Source organism: Jaculus jaculus, chromosome 1 (genome assembly GCF_020740685.1).
Source record: "Jaculus jaculus isolate mJacJac1 chromosome 1, mJacJac1.mat.Y.cur, whole genome shotgun sequence".
NCBI classification, from domain to species: Eukaryota; Metazoa; Chordata; class Mammalia; order Rodentia; family Dipodidae; genus Jaculus; species Jaculus jaculus.
In genome coordinates, this window is record NC_059102.1 from 181,951,726 (window position 1) to 181,971,456 (window position 19,731).

The 19,731-nt window shown below is 51.8% G+C and overlaps 1 protein-coding gene across 1 annotated transcript in view; it reads left to right on the forward strand.

The window, feature by feature from the left end:
- Positions 1 to 1,198: 1,198 nt before the first annotated feature.
- The window catches only part of Alx4 (ALX homeobox 4), a 42,412-nt gene continuing 23,879 nt past the window's right edge, over positions 1,199 to 19,731 (forward strand). Inside the window, exon 1 of the mRNA XM_004657177.2 lies at positions 1,199 to 1,646. Coding sequence (XP_004657234.2) covers positions 1,199 to 1,646 — 448 coding nt within the window. The remainder of the gene's footprint in view (positions 1,647 to 19,731) is intronic.

Consider the following 19,731-nt stretch of genomic DNA (forward strand, 5'->3'; position numbering starts at 1 on the left):
GGACTCTTTATTCTGGCCTGGGGGTGGGGGCTAGTCCCTGGGCCCAGAAAAGAGGTCTCCGCGGCTGGGCCTGGGAATGGGAAGGCAAGGGATTGAAAGCCAGGCAGTCGAGTCCCTTCCGTGGCTAAGAGAACACAGAACCTGCTCCACTCCCGCCCGGCGCCTTTGCGGGACAGAGAAATAATTAAGATGCCCAACCAAGCGGGCAGAGGACCACTACCACTTGTGTGTGAATTTCCTGGAGGAACCTGGCACGGGGAAGTGGGATCGAAACCTAGGAAAAAGATACCCGCTCCTTAGGGCTGGGCTGGGCGGTCAAGGTCGTCCTAAAACGTCCGAAGGATTCGCTTGCCCGCCCACGGGCCACCGGACTGGGAATGTCAAAACCTGTTAGGAAATTTGTTTTAACCTGTCAATAAAATTTGCATTTCCGCTACCCCAGGCCAAAGCTGGGACCGCGCGTCCATTAGCAGTCCAGCGTCCGGACCCGGCGGGTCCCCGCTCGGCTCCACCCCGGCTTAGAATCCAAAAAGCCCTGGGGCGCCTCGGGGGTGGAATCGCCACTAGCTAGAGAGCGGATCTCCCGGAGAGGAAAGGGGGGCAGGGCGGGTGGAGGGAGAGCTGAGAGGAAGGAGGGGAGCAGGAAGGAGCAAGTCAGGGAGAGAAAAAAAAAATCACTCTTTTTCTTCCTTGACTCAAAACCTTAAGAGGGTTTGGGAGATCTGGTCAACTTTCCGAAACATCTGAATCTTTTTACAGCTTGGTTCTTTCCTTGGGCCAGCTGTTGGGGGGTGGGGGGGCCTAGAGAAAGAGAGAGAGGAGAAAGGGGGAGAGAGGAGAGAGAGGGAGAGAGGAGAGAGAGAAGAGAAAGGAGAGAGGAAAAAAGAGGAGAGGGAGGAGGAGAAAAGAGAGGAGGGAGAAGGAGGAGAGAGAGGGGGAGAAAAGAGGAGAGGGAGGAAGAGAGAGAGAGAAGAGAGAGGAAGAAAGAAGAGAGGGAGAGAGGAACGAAAAAGGAGGAATACCGGGCGAGAGAGGTGTGGAGGGAGGGGGACCGCCGCGAGCGAGCAGGCCGGGCGGGCGGGCGGGCGCGCAGAGCCCCGCCGCCGCCCCGTCGCCTCTCTGAGCCCCGGGCCCCGGCGCGCGGTGGCGTCCTCGCGCCCTGGCCGGCGCCCCCGCTCGTCGCCCGCTCGGGCCAGGCATGAACTCCGAGACTTGCGTGTCTTACTGCGAGTCGCCGGCCGCTGCCATGGACGCTTACTACAGCCCGGTTTCGCAGAGTCGAGAAAGTTCGTCGCCTTTCCGGGGCTTCCCCGGAGGTGACAAGTTCGGAACCACTTTCCTGTCGGCCGCCGCCAAAGGACAGGGATTTGGAGAGGCCAAGAGCCGGGCCCGTTACGGCGGCGGCGGCGCCGGGCAGCAGGACCTGGCGGCACCCCTGGAGAGCGGCGCCGGGGCGCGGGGCTCCTTTAACAAGTTCCAGCCGCCGCCGCCGCCGCCGACCCCGCAGCCGCCCCAGCCGCCGCCGCCCGCGCCGCAGCCGCATCTCTACTTGCAGCGAGGCGCCTGCAAGACGCCCCCGGACGGCAGCCTCAAGCTCCCGGAGGGCAGCGGCGGCCACAGCGCGGCCTTGCAGGTCCCCTGCTACGGTGAGTGCAGCGTGCGGGGGGCTCGGCGGAGGTGGCCCAGGGACCCCGAGGTCTGCCTCGGGTCGGCCGCTTCGGGGCCGGTGGAAGCCGCTTGCTCGGCTGGAGAGGGGCGGGAGCTGGCGGGCTGGGCAGGCTGGGGCGAGGAGTGGGTGACTCCGGATGGACCGAACGAGGACCGGCTGTTCAGACAGGGTCGATCATCCCCGGCTAGGGTCGCCGGGCGCTCGGGCTTAGGCTGATGCACCCTGGAGGAACTTTGTTCCTGGTTTTTATCGCCGTTTGCCCCAAACCTCTCGCTTTGCGCTGCCCGCTCGCGCGGCCGAGTTGGGGAGCGGATGCTCCGCCTCGGTCCCAGGCGAGTGACTTGCCGGGACCCGCAGCGGGCGCCCGGGCCTCGCTTCCCCGGCACCCGCGCTTTGGAGGCTCTTGAGCGGCGCCGCCGCAGGTAAGAGCGTCGCAGGTGCGGAGCGCGGCCCGGAGACCCGAGCGCGTTCCGCAGTGCCGAACCCGGGAGTGTGCGGTACCCACGCGCGGGCCCTGGAACCCGGGACTTGAGAAAACCGGAGTCTTGGCCACGTAGCGAGGCTTGCGGAGGGGACCGCGGCCGCTCTGAATTCTCAGGCGCTTCTTCCCAGGCAATCGGTCCCCCAAACAAAGGTTCAGGACGGATCCCCGAGAGTAAGCAGGACATCCTGGGACTTCAGGCCCCTGGAAGAAAGAAGGGTCTACGTCCTGATCTGGGCCCACAGCTGGACTAAATGACCTCCAAGCCCCCTTGAACGGGGCCAAAGGACACAGGCCTGAGTTCCAGGCGCACGATGACCAACCATCTTGGATGAGAAAGCCGCTCAAAGTGGTGGGAAATAGCATTTTCAAGCCCCCAGACTTTCTCTTCCTCCACAGAAATGGAATTGAAGATTCCCCCAAACCCTCGAAAGGGAGAAGGTGCCTTCTTCCAGCCTAGAGCCCCAGGTTACACACTTGTCCCTCCAGGCCTTCTCCTTCAGGCCCAGATAAGCTGATTCTTGACTTCTAGGTTCCAGCTGTGAATTCAACTGCATTGATCCAAGACCAAGATATAGAGGCACTAACTAAGCCTGGGGACCAAGGTTGTACGTAGTGAAAGCTTTAGTGAATAGAATAGCCTAAGGAATACTTCCCACGCAGTGTATACGGTTTATGATCTTCAAGTTCAAACTTCTAGGTGAATGCGGACACACATGCATTTGTTGATGCTTGCCTTCTACACCCACACCTCTCCTTTATGGAGCCAATGTGGTCACATACACCTGGACTTTCACAAGCCCTATATTCCTGAACCCGTAGGGCAGGGCCCACAGCAAATTCAGAAGGACCTGGTGGATTTTCTCCACTTCCTCCACCTTTTGTTTCCACCTCCAGCTGGCATGAGACCGGGCACTTACTCCTCAATCACAGCTCCATGCAGTGCTCCTATGGTGCCCAGCCCCAGTAGTTCAGGCCCTGTCATGTGGCACTACCAGTTGAGAGCGGTCACAGTTGACCCGTGGAAGTACACTATATACAGTCAGTCGGTGTTTCACGGGTTCACTTCACACTTGACTTCATTTTTACATTGTAAGGAACTTTATCATTGAGGCCTAGGAGGAGGCTGGTTCAGAAGGCAAGGGGATACAGTTGCGTGCCTCTCCCTTCTGCCTTCCGGCCACGCTGGCCCTGCCACTATGTGCAGTAGCCATCAGAGTGAGAAAAAGACCAGCCACTTGACCCGAGACTGCCCCTCACCCATAGCATGGCCTGAGAGCCAGTAATTCCACTAAACTCCCATTTCTGCATTGATACCAGGTCATAAATGCCCTCCCCTCCCCTCATCCTCCTTCCCGTACACTTCCTCCTCTGATGTTTGGAGTGCTCAATCCTGAAGGCAGTGAAAGCCCCCTGGCTCCTGGGCAAAGTCATAAATGGCAAGTTGGGAGGAATGGCTGCCCGGGAACTCAGGAGGACACTGATGCCTGAGATTCAGGTATCGCTCTGACCAAAAGCACAGACAACTAAGGGCAAATGATAGTCCAGTCCCTAATCTGGGCAGCCAAGGCCTGCCATCCTGAAGGAGACTTCTGATCCAGATAGGAAAGTATTAGGCACACTGGGTCCAAGTTGGAAAAAACAGAGGCGCGGTGTGGTGAAGCCGCTATCTGATGTTTAATAAGGAGGCTCCAAAGAAGGTTTGTGGAGTTGGTTTTCTAACCTGCCAGCAAGCAGGGGAAGTGAGGCACTCTGTCAACTTTCTTCTAGCACTATGAGGAGACTGTGGACTCAAAGGAAGATAAATTTATGGGGGAAAGCCTGGGATGTTTGCAGGAACCTGGGGAAAGACCCAGGGCAGGACTGGCTTAGAGTAAACCTGGCCTTTGGTGATCTGAACCCCTAGTGAGGCAGATTCGTCCTGGCAACTCTCCTGGCCCCAGAGCAGTTCTGAATGGTGAGGAGGCTCGGGACACCTCTGCTTGGGGACCAATGTAAAAGGTCCCTGAGGAGGGTCAGGCCTGAGGGATGCGCTTAGGCAGAGCCCAGAGACCTCAGGGCCAGAAAGTCTCTTGTGGCCTCCAGAGAATTGCCTAAAAGGAGAAGTCTTAGTGAATGCAAGCTTCCCCAACCCAAGCAGGCCCTCTGTTTCTCATTTCAAAAAGGGCCAGGTTCAAGGTGACTCCGCGGTGTCGCCGGTATGCAGGGGCATTTACAGTTTTATGAGAATGGGCCCCACCCAGTCTTTGCCTTCTGCTATCTAGATCTCCTGAAGGATCTTAGGCCTCCCGAATTCCAGCCTCAACTCCCGGCAGGACCCAGGTTGGGGACCCGACATTACGGTGCTAACAGCCTCAGGCTGCAGGCTCCTGCGCCTTGTCCCCAAATTCTAGCGTGCGCTGGCTACCGCCAGGCCGGAGGTGCGGGCGCCCTAGGACTCGGGGGCCCCTTGGGACATCGCCCCGACAACCTCCTCTTTCGCTTTCGATTCCTGCACGCAGGTTTTCGTTGAACAGAGAGAGTGCGCGCTCAGCGCCCAGGACTGGGGACCCCCAGGCCAAGCCAGAGCCCGTGGGCTCAGAGCTCTGATTTTTCGAATTAGAAGCGATGTTTAAATGCTAGAGGTATTTACTGCTCTCTGAGACGGGCACATCCACACATTACAAAATATGTCAACTCCGACGAAGTCTTATTTGAGTTTAGTGGAAAGAATCGGAAGCCGGGTGCGGTGGCGCCCGCCTTTAATCCCAGCGCTCTGGAGGCTGGGGAATGTGGATGGCAGTGAGTTCGAGGCCCAGCCTGGGGCTACAGAGGGCCTTTCGGGTCAGTTTAAGCTAGAGTGAGCCCCTACTTCGGAAAAAAAAAAACAGCAAAAATAGATATCTTTCTCTACCTCAAAAAAGTCCAGGAGAAATTGCGGCATGAGCCTCAGCAGTAAGACCCTCGGATAAATGCGGGAGAATTAAATACAAACGGAGGCTGGGAGCTGAAGTCGAGTGAAGACAGCGCTCTCAGGCCGCTTTTAGGGGAGGGGGGGTGGGAAACAAGATGCTTTAATTTTTTACTTTGTTAATTTTCAAGCCACCAGCGTGCTTGAACAATCTGGGCTTAAACACACATTCTTCACTTGGAGTAAAAATGTAGTATTAGTTTGAATCAATGGACTTGCACAACATTTTCTATATTATAATTTAGACATAGTAAAGTACAAGTCTGGGAAGCTGTTAGAAATGTGCTCATGGATCGAGATATAGCCGTATACATGCTGAGTCCGTGCATGAAAATTTTGAGGAAACAAAAACCATTTTTTCGTACGTTATTGACAAACAATTTCGGGAAAGCTTTCCGAGTGCTGGGGGCCCGGTCTTGTTTCTCACGGCAGTGTCTTGGATAGGGTGACCTCCTACTGGGGGCGGGGGGTTGCACTGATCCTTAATGGGAAGATAAAGCCGGCTTGGCCAAGAACCTCCCCTGGCCCCTGGGTCACCTCAAAGCGTTCGTAGCCCAAGCCTGCAGTTAAGCTGCCCCTGCGGGTTCCTGCCGCTGGACAAAAGAAAGCATTCTACATAAAATCGCGCCAGCCAGTGTCCCCAAAGAGTTTTGTTTTGGAGAGCTGCTGGGCACACGTTTCTGGGGAGTACCTGGATTTCCCGCCTGGACCGGTTTCTTCCCCAGTTTCTTCCGTAGCCTTGCTGCTTGGTTTGTGTGGCCCGATGAAATGGGAAGTGGTTGGTTTCTGCAGCTTTGGAGAGGGAGAGGAGGCTAGGGGCTGATCCTTTTGACCTGGATCTGGGCTGGTCTTCTGACTACAGCCTGCAACAATGAAGAGGAAGGGATAGTTGCTGGTGCCGTATGAGATGGGGTGCCGGGTCTTTGAGCCCCAGGATCGGCGAGTTGGGTGGGTAAGGGAGTGAGTGCTTGAGGAAGAAGAGGAAGTTCTGGGATCAAGAAAAATCGAATCCCCTGAGGTTTCAGCATCCTGGGTTGAGGAAACCAAACTTAACGCAGGCAGCATTTGCATAGGAGAGGTGAGAGAGCTGTCCTGAGTCCAAATGTTGCCTGTGGGAACCCGCGTGGCCACTGCTGCCACGAGGGTCCAACAGACTTGATTCACGTCTTTGTGTCCCTATCACTGGGGATGAAAGGAGGACATCGGATTGGGAAAACCTTAGTGTCTGTACTCTGGTTATGCGATGACTCCCTTTGGCGAAGGCAGAGGAGCCCCTTACTGGAACACCACAAGCCTGCTCCACTAGACAAGTGAGCAAGAGCCCTCCTAAGCCTGGCTTCTTTGCTGAGATCCCAGCTTTCTCTTTTACAGTGTGAACGAATGACACCCCCATCTCCTATCAAGACTATAGGTCTAGAGCAGCCTGGGGTCTGCAACTGTGGAGCCACTGGGAAGCCGAGAGAGGCTAGTAAAAATGCAGCTGTGCAGGCACCAGGGAGGCGCCACTGGACCCCGCATTCTCCTGCATACTCCAGCCCCACTGTCCACATGGAAAAAGGGGGAGAAACAGAGTTGAGCCTGTTGGAGTCAAGCTCCGAGGAGCCAATGGCTGGGAGGCAGGATAGTGATGCCAGGTGCAGAGGCAGCTGACAGGGTCACATATGGGGTGCTCACTTAGAGAAGAGGAGTCACTAGGAATATGAGGCAACACTGCCTGTCAAAGTGCCTACCTTTCCTTAGACTTGGGACAGCGAGATAGCAAGCCCCAGGCAGGTACAGTGATGCATGTGGCACACTGAGGAAGCCCATGCACTCATTGGCTCCTTAGAGAAGATTCTGGTGGAAAACTGGGGTCTCATGCACTTGCTAGTGAACAGGACCAGAGACCCTGAGCTCCCAGGACTGTGACCTCGAAGTTCCAGGGGCGGAGGAAGACTCCATACAAATTAACCTGGGGCTTGGCACTCACTTGGGCTGGGCGCACAGTTAGGATCCCTGAATTTTCTTCATGGCCTTGGAGAATTCTCTGCTTCTGGCTCCAAAATTGAGCCCTGAGAGTGAGGAGTGTGTATAGCGTGCTAAAGTCTTCTAGAGACTGTGCTGGTGGTAATCCGGGCCCTTCAGTGTCCGCTCCCACATGGCTGTCTGGGAGAAAGCTAGGTAAGATGGGGGAAAGAGCCTCTCTGGAAGAAGTTCCAAGTGGGCCACAGTCCTGGGACACAGGTGGACTGAAGGATCCTAGTGGGGCAGGATTGATGTGGGTGGTGGATTGGATACTGGGGTGTAAATATGAGGAGGTGTCGGCCACTGTGTTTTTATGCTCACTTGAACCAGGCCCAAGCAAGCCGGCGGGGATTTCAGGTTTCTCCTTGGCTGGCTCTGATCCAAAGTTTAAGTGCATCTCCCCTGTCCAGTCATCTACTGAGCACCTACCATGGGTAGGAACCCCTAGGTGAACAAGTTAATGCCTGCCTGCTGCTAGAGTCTGTGCCCTTTTGGGCGTATACAGTTGAACTTAACCAATGTTCCCGTGGTTGTAAGGGTGAATGGAGAATTGGTGTTTCGTTTGGTGGGCTACCTCCAGCGAGGTTAGGTGCTCTGTGAGAGTGTCCCAGTCGTTCGGTGGTGGGAGTGTAGTGGGTTCATGTGTGATAATGGGCCAGCATGAGCCCTGCCCACCTTCTTCGCTGGGTTCACCTCGTGTGTATTAGTTTGCCTGCACTCCTGTGAAAGTTTTATTCCAATAGGGGACCCGCTTTTGTTGCACGTATGTGTATGCCTGTGTGCGTGGCTCTGAAGGACGCCCCAGGCCTGTGCGCAAAGCACTGTTGGGAATCAAACTCACCTCTGTAGAGCTGTGCCCTTGGGAGACAGGGACTTAAATGCCTGTTGCCACAAGTCCAGCCCTCAGCTTTTCCGCAGCTAGTTGCACCTCTCCTGAGACTGACTCACAGAATGGCAGCCATTCTTTCAGTGGCCTTCTCTGGCAAGCCCTGATGTACCAGATAAGAGTCCATCCAGCCCACCTGGAGTACAGTACAGTATAGAAGAGAAGCCAGCCTGGTCCTATCCTGAGGCACATTGCAGATACCCTGTGAGCAAACTGAGACTCAAGGAGAATAGAGCCCACAAAGCCGGGTCACTGGGAGGGCAGAGCCACTTCCACAGTCTCCTTCAGTGCTGGCTGGGGAGACAGCAAGAGGCAGGGAAAATCTGGTTGGGTCACCCATCCCCCTTAGCCTCCTGTACAGTGAATCCTGACTCTTTTGTGCATCAAACAGGGCAGCCACTGAAGAGACAGTGCCTTCTCCATCTCTTCAGAAAGGAGCGCACTGGGAAGTTATAGTGGGTTTGTAGGGACCTATTCTTTCCCCAGACAGGACTCCTCTCTCCGCCCAGCACCCTGAGTCTTTAATGCTTTTTTGCCTAAGAGCATAGAGACCATTCTGCAGGGGTGACTAGAGGCCATTCTGCCTCCTCTGCTCTCAGATGACTGTCCACCCAGTGCTGGGGTCCTTGGTGACATCCAGGAGTCCTGTTATCCCCTGACACAGTGGTTCATGGTGGCACAGCAGGATCCTACCCTATGTTGGAAGAAAAGGCAGTCCTCTGCTGGCCTGCTCTGTCTTACAGATGGGCCTAAGATGCCTGATTCTATATGCTCATGGCTCACCAAGCTGCCGGGTCACAATGCTGAGCCTGGTGGGGGTGGATTCTGAGAAGTGCTGGACACTGCCTCGATCTAGAGCTCCAGAGACAGAGACGAACAAGCAGCCTCCAGTTCCCCTGCTCTGGCACCAGCACTAGGTTGGGGAAGCCTCCACCAGGCTGGCTGCCCAGAGTACAAAAGGGAAAGTTGAATGAATAAAAAGGTTCAGGTATGGAGGCCTCCTCAGTAAGCAGGTGTGGGCGGGGGGGGGGGGGGGGGGGGAGGGGAGTCCCGGAGTTGTAAGACCTATATCAACGCTTCTCTTCTTCCCCACGTCCTTTTCCTGCAGATCAAGCACATTTTGGGTTTTCTGTGGAAATAGTCATGATCTTTAGTACAACATCCACTTACTCTATACTGTCACTCAGTGTCCTTTGTTGAATATGGGCTGCTTGGATCTGTGCTGCCTAAGAGGAAAGAGAGGAGGAGGAAGGTAGGAGCTGGGGGGAGGTTTGTGACTCCAGGTACCTCCTGCATCCCTGACTCCTCTGCTCCACCCCTCACTTGCCCCTTGGAGGGAGGGTATAGAGTATTACACATGGAAAGGTTCTGATGAGCTCTCACTGGATCTGTTTATTATTTGCTTATTATGATCATGAATTTTCTTTTGCATTATTGAGAATCAGACTCAGAGTCCTGCACATGCTGGGCAAGCACGGAACGCCTGAGAGCTATTGTCCCAGCCTCCTAATCTTAGGCTTACAGTAGGAGTGGAAACTTTGGGTTTGCCTAGGATACAAGAGCATCCCCCCTCCACCAGATCCGGGCTGTTCCTGTCCTGGCTTTGGCTCTGCTATCCAAGTACATGGTATGTTCACATCCAGTTTGCACCCCAGCTCTGAGCTGGGGTGACTTCAACTCCTTGGAGGCGAGGCTCAGGCTGGCTGTAGAGAGAGCAAAGACAACGAGGCACCAGGTCCTCATGCCTGCCTGAGATCTGATGGTTTCTCAGGCTCTAAGGGACATTCAAGGCCTCGCACGGAGGAAACTCAAGATTGCAGGTTCCATATTTCTGCCTGCTTCATTGTGCCCAGAGAGGGAGGAGGTTAGCCCAACTTGCCAGAAGATAAGAGTTTGGCAAGCTTTGCCTCAGTTTCCCCTTTGCAGGACAGGGTGACAGTAGGAAGAGCGGGAGGTTAGAGATGGCAAGGTCAAACCTCTGCAGGTGCTGTATCATGTGCCAGCGCAGCTTTTCTGAGCAGCCCCTTGTGTACCAGGATGTTTCCTGTATTTTATTTCATTTCATCCCCTTCACAACACCAGGAGATTCTTCTTTGTCCTGTCATGTTCCTGTCACTTTCTCCATTTCACAGATGAGATCTGAGACTGCTAGAAGATGAGGATCTTGTGTAGGCTGGGTGTGTTAGTTTGAATCAGATGTGCCCCATAAACTCACGTGTTCCAAATGCCTGGTCCCCAGTGGATGGCAACTTGGGAGGTGGAGCCTTGCTGGATGAGGTGTGTCCCGGGAAGGGGGGTGGGCCTTGAGGTTTATTAGACCCAAGCTTGCCAGCGTTGGGTGGCTCACTCTCCTGCTGCTGTTTTCCACCTGCTGTGGCAGAAGTGATGGCCAGCCTCTGCTAATGGCAGGTCTTTTTCCTGCTATATCATGAGGCTTCCCCTTGGGACTGTAAGCCAAATAAATACTTTCCTTCCATCAGCTGCTTAAAAAAAAAAAAAAAAAAGCAGAGAGAGATAGAAAAAAGAGACAGACAGAATGGGCGCACCAGGACCTTTAGTCACTGCAAACAAATTCCAGATGTATGTGCCACTTTGTGCATCTGGCTTTACGTGGTACTGGGGAATTGAACCAGGGTGGTTAGGCTTTGCAGGCAAACACCTTAACCATTGAGCAATCTCTCCAGCCCCGTATCCTTTTTTATTTGGCGGTGGGAGGGGGGGGTTCGAGGTGAGTTTCGTTCTAGCTTAGGCTGACCTGGAATTCACTGTGTAGTCTCAGGGTGGCCTCCAACTCACTGCGATCCACCTACCTCTGCCCCCCCAAGTGCTGGGATTAAAGGTGTGTGCCACCACGCCCGGCTCATGTCCTTTTTTAGAATGATGGCAATTAGATTTGACATTACCCTAACACTACTCTGATCATATGGAGAAGAAAGGTGAGTATAATCTTTCCAACATGGCCTTCCCATGACTTGGGGTGCAGTGTGAGATGCTTTCACACCCAACAGGGTGGAGTTCTAGACCTGGTTTTGATCTCAGGCACCTGTGCTGGGTGAGAATGGGGTAGCAGGCACAGCACAGAGGGCTCACGATTGGCATATGGTAGATGACTGCCTACAGTGCATGTCAGGGTGGGGGAAGCTGAGAACCATCTGGGGGCCAAGAAGTGGGGAAGGAAGCAACTCTTTTCTCAAGGAGACCAGAGGCTGCACCAAGGTCTCTGTGCTATTTCAGATGATTTCCCAAAGCCAGGAGCAGGGTCTGGGATACACAGTAGGTGTTCAATAGATGTTTGTTGATGAGTGAATTGATGATATAAATAAGAACATTCTAGGAGCATTGTGAGTTCCTATCCCCCCCTCCAAGGAGGTGGAGTGACAGCCTGGCACGTAGTTCTTTTATTCCTTCCTTCTGAGAATGCTGTGGGTGTGAGAGCTGGGAGGCCTTGCGCCTGGCAGCTGGAGGAGTTGCCCGTCATCCCCACTAGACCTCCTCCAGGACCACAGACCTGGTATCTAGCTGCCATGCTGGGTGGGTTGCCTCACATCAGGTGGACACTCTCCCCCTCATGTCCTGTCCTCGGCTTTGCTTGTGCCAAGTCTTAGTTCCTTCCTGCCTGCAGCCTCATTCTGGTACCTGGCAGAAGCACCTTCTGAGAGCTACCAGGGGCACTCCCTTGGAACCCTATCTACTCCGCCTCCTCCCTAGGGTTTTGAGAAGTTCCCCATAAGGGACTCAGCCCTCTTCCAGCCAGGATGAGGCTATGGCCTCCTGGCCTGCCATAGGCCTGCGTTCCTAATTGTATCACCTGCTAGGACCTGGGCGCTCTCTCTCTCTCTCTCTCTCTCTCTCTCTCTCACTCACCATTTCTGCTACTTCTCTTGACCCCAGCATTTGCAGCCTGTGGGCTCTTAACATCAGGGACCCCCTGAGTCTTGCTGCATGACTACAGTAGAAATTGTGTCCCTGTTTGACACGTCAAGCCTAAGTCTCAGATAGGTGGAAAGGTTAGGAACACATATCAAAAGTGGGCACTGAGCTGGGTGTGGTGGCGATGCCTTTAATCCCAGCACTTGGGAGGCAGAGGGAGGAGGATTGCCACGAGTTTGAGGCTAGCCTGAGACTACATAGTGAGTTTCAGTTCAGCCTGGGCTAGAGCGAACCCTTACCTTGAAAAAAACCAAAACAAACAGCAGCAGCAGCAACAACAAAAAGGCACTGAGCATTGCCAGGACCCTGACAGAGACTCTGGCCTTCTCAGTGCAAAAAGCCCTACGACACACACACAGGCTGTGAGGGGGTGAGCAGAGATGCCTACTAATCATGGAACCCTAACTTGCGGGGTGTGTCAGCCCCCAAGGGATGGTAGCCACTATTCCAAGAAGCTAGGCACTATGGGAATAGAGTAGAGAGAGACAAAGCAGGGCTCCTTCCCCCCTCAAGGAGTGGGAACTGGACCCAAGGGAGGCTGTGGATAGTGCCCTGGGAACACAGATCCAGTGGGCTGTCAGACAGGCCCGGGGCTTGGCCATGAGTGAACTGGTTCCAGCTGGTAGAGCCAACCGCCTCACCAGAACGACCATGTGATTGGGAATCTCCAGAGATGTGCCAGTGGTCTGGGGCTTCCTGAGAACATTTGAAGTGGACTTCAGAGGCTGACTGGGTGCCCGTCCTCTGTGAAGGAACTGGACGTGGGCCCTTGGATTCAGGAAAGTGCACAGACCAAGGCTTTGGGTCAGGCAGGGGCGAGGTGCAAGTGCATGTAGTGTAGGTGTGATGTGGGAGAAGATGGAGCTTGGGGAGCATCAGGGCCACTTGTGAGAGCTGTTCCTTTTCTGCAGAGGGTCAGGGCCGAGGGCTCCGAAGGCTTCTGGGCGGTCAGTGAAGGTGAGACCCCAGCTAAATGCTTTCAGTGATACTTGCTAGGACCTTTTAAAATAACTTCAAGAACCATTTTAGGGGCTGGAGAAATGGCTTAGCAGGTAAGGCACTTGCCTGAAAAGCATAATGACCCAGATTCCATCCCCCAGTACCTACGTAAGCCAGATGCACGAAGTGGCACATGCATCTAGAGGTCATTTGCAGCAGCAAGAGGCACTGGCATGCCCATTCCCTCTCTCTCTCTCTCTCCCTCCCTCCCTCTCCCCCCCCCCCCTGTTTGCAACTACGTAAATAACCAAAAAAAAAAAAAAATGTTAGGTAGAGGTGAACTTTTTGTGGTAGCAAAATGTATGTACTGTAAGGACAGATGTGGCTAATACCTGTAACCCTAGCACATAGGAAGCTGAATAGAATTGCTGTGAGTTCAAGGCCAGCCTGCACTATAATGTGAGACCTCGTCTGTCATCTGTCTGTCCTCTATCTGTCCGTCTGTCATACACACACACACTCACACACACACACACACACATATACCTCACAATTCAGTGGCATTAAGTACATGCAAAATGTAAAATCGTCACCTCTATTTCCAGAACGTCTCACCCTAAGCAGAAACTGTACCCATTATACAAATGCTCACATCCTCTCTCCCAGTCCCTAGTGACTTCTACTCTGTCTTTGTTTTTATAAATTCCCCCACTTTTTCTACCTGAAGTGGAATCCCATAGTATTTTTCTTTTTTAAAAAAATTAAAATTTAAGTTATTTATTTAAGAGAGAGAGGCAGATAGAGAAAAAGAATGGGCATGCCAGGGCCTTCAGCTGCTGCAAACAAACTCTAGACATATGTGCCACCTTGTGCATATTGCTAATGTGGGTCCTGGGGAATCAAACCTGGGTCCTTTGGCTTTGCAAGCAAGTTCTGTAATCACTAAGCAACCTCTCCAGCCCCCAAAGTATTTTTCTTTTGGTGTCTGGCTGTATGTACATATTATTTGTCACTTGTGTCACTTTTCAGAAGAAAAGTCTATTTAAAACCTTTGTCCATTTTTCAATCTCTTTGGGTTTTTACTGCTGTGTTGAAGAAGCGATTGTTATTTGTGGCGCCAGAAATTGAACCCAGACCATCATGCATGCCAGGCAAGGGCTCCCAAGCCTTAGAAATTCTTTGCTGAAATCTTAGGCCTTAGGAATTATTTATGGATTTCAGATAATAATCTCTCATCAGATACAGCATTTGTAAGTCTATATTCTCTTATCCTGTGGCCTGTCATTTCCTCTGAATGCTGCCCTTTCTTTTTTAAGTTTTAATGGGTCTTTAGGCATTAAAAGATTCATAAACATTTATAAAAATCTTGAACAATTCTTTTGCAAACATGTCCAGAATTCACAATACTGTACAAAAGGTGTCTTTTGACATACAGAAGTTTTTAATTTTGATGAAGTCTGGTTTACCAGTTTCCTCTTTGTTTTTGTGTCTCTTCCAAGGCCTTATTGATGGTGCCCTCCCCACATTTCTTCTAGCAGCAGTACAGTTTGGGCTCTTGGGTCCAGGTCTTTGGTTTATCTTTACCTAGGGAATAATGTACGACTTCATTCTGTTTCCCCCAGCAGCATGGCAGGAAAGAGCTCTTGCTCCACTTAGTGGTCCTCAGCTTCTTACTGAAAATCAATTAACCACTTATCTGAGAGCTTCCTATCTTGTCCCATTGGTCCATCTATGTGCTCCTAGTATGATTCTCTTATATGAAGTCCAGAATCACAGAACACACAGGCTTACTTGTCCTTGGCTTCAGATCTGGCCAGCGAGGGATTCAATTCAAGGACACATTTGTCATCCAAGGGCAGAGGACAAAGCCAGAGGCTAGGGCTCCAGAGCCACCACTGTCCTCTGGATAGGCTCCTGGCTACTTAGGGGTCTCTGTGTCCTTTTAGCTAACTCTGTTAGGATGTGACCTGTGGAAGGAAGTCTCTTGTGAATTTAGGGCCCATACACCCACCTCCTGAGACACTCAAATATGAAACTACTGTCATCATTAAAATGGTTCCAGAATCCTCTCCCTGTGGTGCTGGGAAGATTACCAGAGGGAACTCTGTTTTCTACCCATATAGGCTCAATGCTGTTAGCTTTGTGCATATCTTAGACAGTGATTCCTAGAAAGACACTTGCAGCCCCTGGTCTCCTGCCTTGTCATCAGCGAGTGGCCCCACCAGGGCCTTAGGCTCTAGAGAGGAGGGCCACAGGGGACTGATCTGTCATCCTTTGAGAATCCCCAGCCTGGTGATTAACCAGGGTTTGCAGGGCCTGGTCTCTCAGACGTGTTTTAGTGCTCTTACAAAATTGTAGAAACATTGCTCGCCCCATAACTGGCACAGGCTGAGAGAGCCTCATATAGGTCTTTGGTCTGAAGAAACTGGAATGGCCAGTTCCTGGCAATAGGTTTCAGCACCAATAGCTGAGTGGACCTTGGGCAATTAGTTGACACCTTTGCTTCAATTTCCTTATTTGTAAAGTAAAGATACTCAGGAGGCAGAGGTGGGAGGAACGCTATGAATTTGAGGCAAGCCTGAGACTACATAGCGAATTCCAGGTCAGCCTGGGCTATAATGAGAACCTACCTTAAAAAAAAAACCAAAAATTGTATCAAATGGGATTGGACAGATGGCTCAGTAAAGTGCTTACTATTCAAGAATGAGTGCTTGAGGGCTGGAGGGATGGCTTAGCTGTTAAGGTGTTTGCCTGCCAAGCCAAAGGACCTAGGTTCAATTCCCTAGGACCCACATTAGCCAGATGCATAAGGGGGCACACGCATCTGGAGTTCGTTTGCAGTGGCTGAAGGCCCTGGCATGCCCATTCTCTCTCTCTCCGTCAAATAAATAAATAAATAAGAAAAGAATGAGTGTTTGAGTTGGGTCCCCCAGCACCCATATAAAGCCAGACACAGCATTGTTCATCTGTAATCCCAGTGCGCCTATGGGGAGATGGAAGACTCCTGTGGTGCTGGGATGATTACTAGAGGGAAATCTGTTTTCTACCCATATAGGCTCAATGCTATCAGCTTGAGCAGGAGAATGTCCCAGAGGCTCTTGAGCTAACTAGCTTGGGGAACATAGCAGTGAACAAGACACTCAACCTCGAACACAGTGGAAGGCAAGAATCAACACTGGAAGTTGTCCTCTGACCTCAACCTGTGTGTCATGGCACGTACACACACACACACACACACACACACACACACACACACACACTGTCTGTCTGTCTGTCTATATCATCTGTCTACCTTTAAGAATATGAGGAGGCTTAAATAAAGTAGCATGTGAAGAGAGCTTAAGCAGGTTGTACATGCTCCACAAAGAACCAGGGAGTCAGGCTGCTCCGGAACCGTGAGGACAGGCCACCTGGATTTACATGCGTTTGATTGGATAGTGAACGTGCTGTTATAGAATCTACTGTGGACTTCCTGTCTCACACGGACACTGACCATGACATACCCTGCCACTCAGTCCCCAGATGCCTCTTCCCTCCAGGACTTCATACTTTATTTTTCTTTTTTGCTTTTTTTCTTGTTGTGGTTTTTCAAAGTAGGGTCTCACTCTAGCCCTGGCTGACCTGGAATTCACTATGTAGTGTCAGGGATGCATTCTAAAGCAGAGACTGGGGTTTGTCATAGTCTGAATGAAGTCATGAAAAGAACCATCTTCAGGTCTGGGGACACGGTTCGGTGGGTAAAGTGCTTGCTGTGCAGGTGCCAGAGTTTGGATCCCCAGAACCCAGGTAAAGCCAGACATGGTAGTGGGAGTGTAGGCAATCCCAGCATGCCTATGGTGAGATGGAGGATGGAGACAGGAAAATCCTGAAAGGTTGTAGACCAGCCAGCCTGGAAAATGCAACAGTAAACAAGAGACCCTGCTTTAAATAAGGTCATGACAGATACCTGAGGTTGTCCTCTGACCTCTAAATGTGTACTGTGGCATGTATGTGCACACCCACACACACACACACACACACTGAGAGAGAGATCATCCACACAGTACACAAAAGCATTTTAAAAAATCTTCAGTCAGCACATTAATATTGAGATACTGAACAGCATTTCATTTATATGTGTTAGCTTTCTGTGGTTGTAACAACTAAGATGGTTAACTTAGAAAGGTTTGCTGTGGCTCACTGTTTTGGAGGCTGCAGACCACGACGTCCCTGGATTGGAGCCTGTGGGAAGGGCATCATGATGGGGACGAGTGGCTGACAAAGCCACTTACAGCAAAGAGAAGAGGCACAGCTCCAATGCCTAAGGATCCTACAATGGGTCCCCCTTTCTAAAGGTTCCACCTCCACCCAATAGCGTCATGCTGGGGACCAGACATATAAATTACAGGCCTTTGGGGGACATCAACCTACAAGCTATAGCAAAATGTAACGATATGTACTAGGGAAACTTCTTGGAGAGATATTCAATATGAAACCTACTCCCAAGTCCCAGTATTTACACAAAAACTCTAACCAAAAGCTGAGTTATAATCGTTCTTTAGAAATTTAGAATTTTCTCATTTTATAATTATAATTGTGGAATTTCTTTAAGAGCAGATATTGAGTGGTCTTTTCCATCCCAACAGACCTTAGAAAATTAAGCAAGTGGCTTTGCAGTTAGTTCAGCCATTCGTTTCCTTTCCCGTCCGAGGAGGAAAAGGTCCTGCTGGGGTCCCAGGTTGCCAGCAACTCTACAGCATGGAATGCTACGTTTCAGAAAGGGAATGCTGGAGAAAAAGCAAGTTCCTTTCTGGGTGATGTAGAATTCCTGCAGACCCAGAAACACCAGGATGTCATTCAGCCCAGCAGGTCCTTGGGGTGGGGGGTACCAGATCCTGGGTGTAGTAAGGAGCCAAGGCCCTTGGTAAGATACCACCCCTGCCCTGGAAGAGGGCATTATCTGGGGGTAGAGGCTGCCAGGTACCACTCTTTCAAGGTTATTAAAGTGCATGTAACGGGGCAAATGGACATTTAATGCCTGGTTTTTACAACAGTTTAAAATGCTTCAGCCCATTTACAGACCTGGTTACACATACATAAAATCGGCTCTGATTTGAAGGGGACCCTGGGAGCCACTTTGCACAGAAGTTTATGGACCATAAATGTCATCTGGGCAGCTGGAGCTGGGGAGACTTGGGTGGAATGAAAGCACCTGGGAGGGATGTGGGTGGTGGCACCTGCAGGCTGAGGGAGGTTACCTTTGCTCTTGCAGCTATACCCCAAATGTTCCCACTATGCCAGCTGTCCTGATGAGCCCCAGGAGATTCCTGGTGGTAGGGAGCATGCTGTATGGGGCAGGGTACCTGAATTCCTGCTCTCTGCTTCGTTCACAGTCAAACTCTCCCGGACGTGGGTTGCAAAACTTCCCTTTACAAGGCAAGGAAACTGAGGCACACAAAAGCTATTTTCCTAGAACTGCTCTTGGATAGTTGAGCTGAGGGATACCCCTGGGAGCCTCTTTAGTCTCTCCTCCAGCTCTGCCTTTCCTGTGATGGGGAACACTAATACCCTGAGTCATGGCTGCTAGGCCTGGTTCAGCTGACCTGCACAGTGCACCGGCAACCTCCAAGCTTCTATCAAGAGACCAGAGTTTCTGGCAATCCACCTGAGAGCAGACCAGCATGGGGTGTCCTGCTGTCTTGTGCACTCTATACCTCTCCATGGGCTCCCTCTTAAAGATGAGTGGTTGAAGGGAGCCACCTTGTCTACCTGGGCTTTTGTTTTCCCGACTTGGAACTTTGCTGGCATGTAGCAGGCACAAGAGAAATGCTGGGCCAGGGATGGATGGGGGAAGCAAACACTTCTCATTCCTTCATTGTCTAGCGCAGAATTTAAGCTCCGTCTTGCCTACCTGGGGACCGAAAGTGGCATCATAGTGTCCCTGAAGGGTACTGAGGATGTCGGTTTTCTTCCTGTCACTGAAGAAATGTAGGCTCAGGGTGACAGACCTTATTTAAAGGCCACATGGTTTGGGAGAAATGGGAAGGGCAGTGGGAAGATAGACCACAAAGCTGGAAGTGGAAAGACATAGGTTCGAGTCCTGACCTTCAGCTGCATCCAACCATGTAAGATAGAACACAGAACTTAAGTTTCAAGACCTGGACTAGGCCCTGGAAGGCAGGAACACGGAAACTGCTGGTCCCAGGAGAGCAGCTAATGAGCTGGCTGGAGGCCAAGACTCACCCCCCCCCCCATACACAGCATCAGGAGCTGCTTTCCAAGTGTTCCATCGTAAACAAGCTGCTCCTAGAGACCCTGAAGCTTGGTTGACATTCGTACTCTACTATAGAAATTGTTTCCGTGGCTCTGCCTGGGCTCCTGCTTGGCCCCTCCCAGCTGTGTGATCTTGAGAAGTTACTAACTGTCTCTGAACCTCAGGCCCTCCATCTGCAAAATGGGGACGTAACACTGACCTCATAGGATCTGGGGAGGGTCAAGTGACATAATAAGATAGGCCAGCACACAAATATGAAGGAGCGCATAGCTGCTCTTTTGTCATCACTTCTGGTTAAAGGGACACCCCACCTGCCACACCTGTCTCAGACACAGTTTGGAGATGGCCTGGGGTGTTATGTGGTTTACTGTAAAATGCAACATGCCTGGCCAAGACTTCCCAGCCTTTTCAACTGGAACCAGTCAGCCCTCCTTGTGTCCAGGTGTCCTGGTGTCCAGGTGAGATAATTATCTAGGCCCTGAGACCCCTATGACAGATTGATGTCACTTGTCTCTGCCCTCTACCAAAACATGTCTCCTAAGTGTGTGGGGCAGGGCGTCTGAGAGCGTGCTCGACTACTAAATAATGAGACGAGAATCCTCACCCAATCTCTACAACT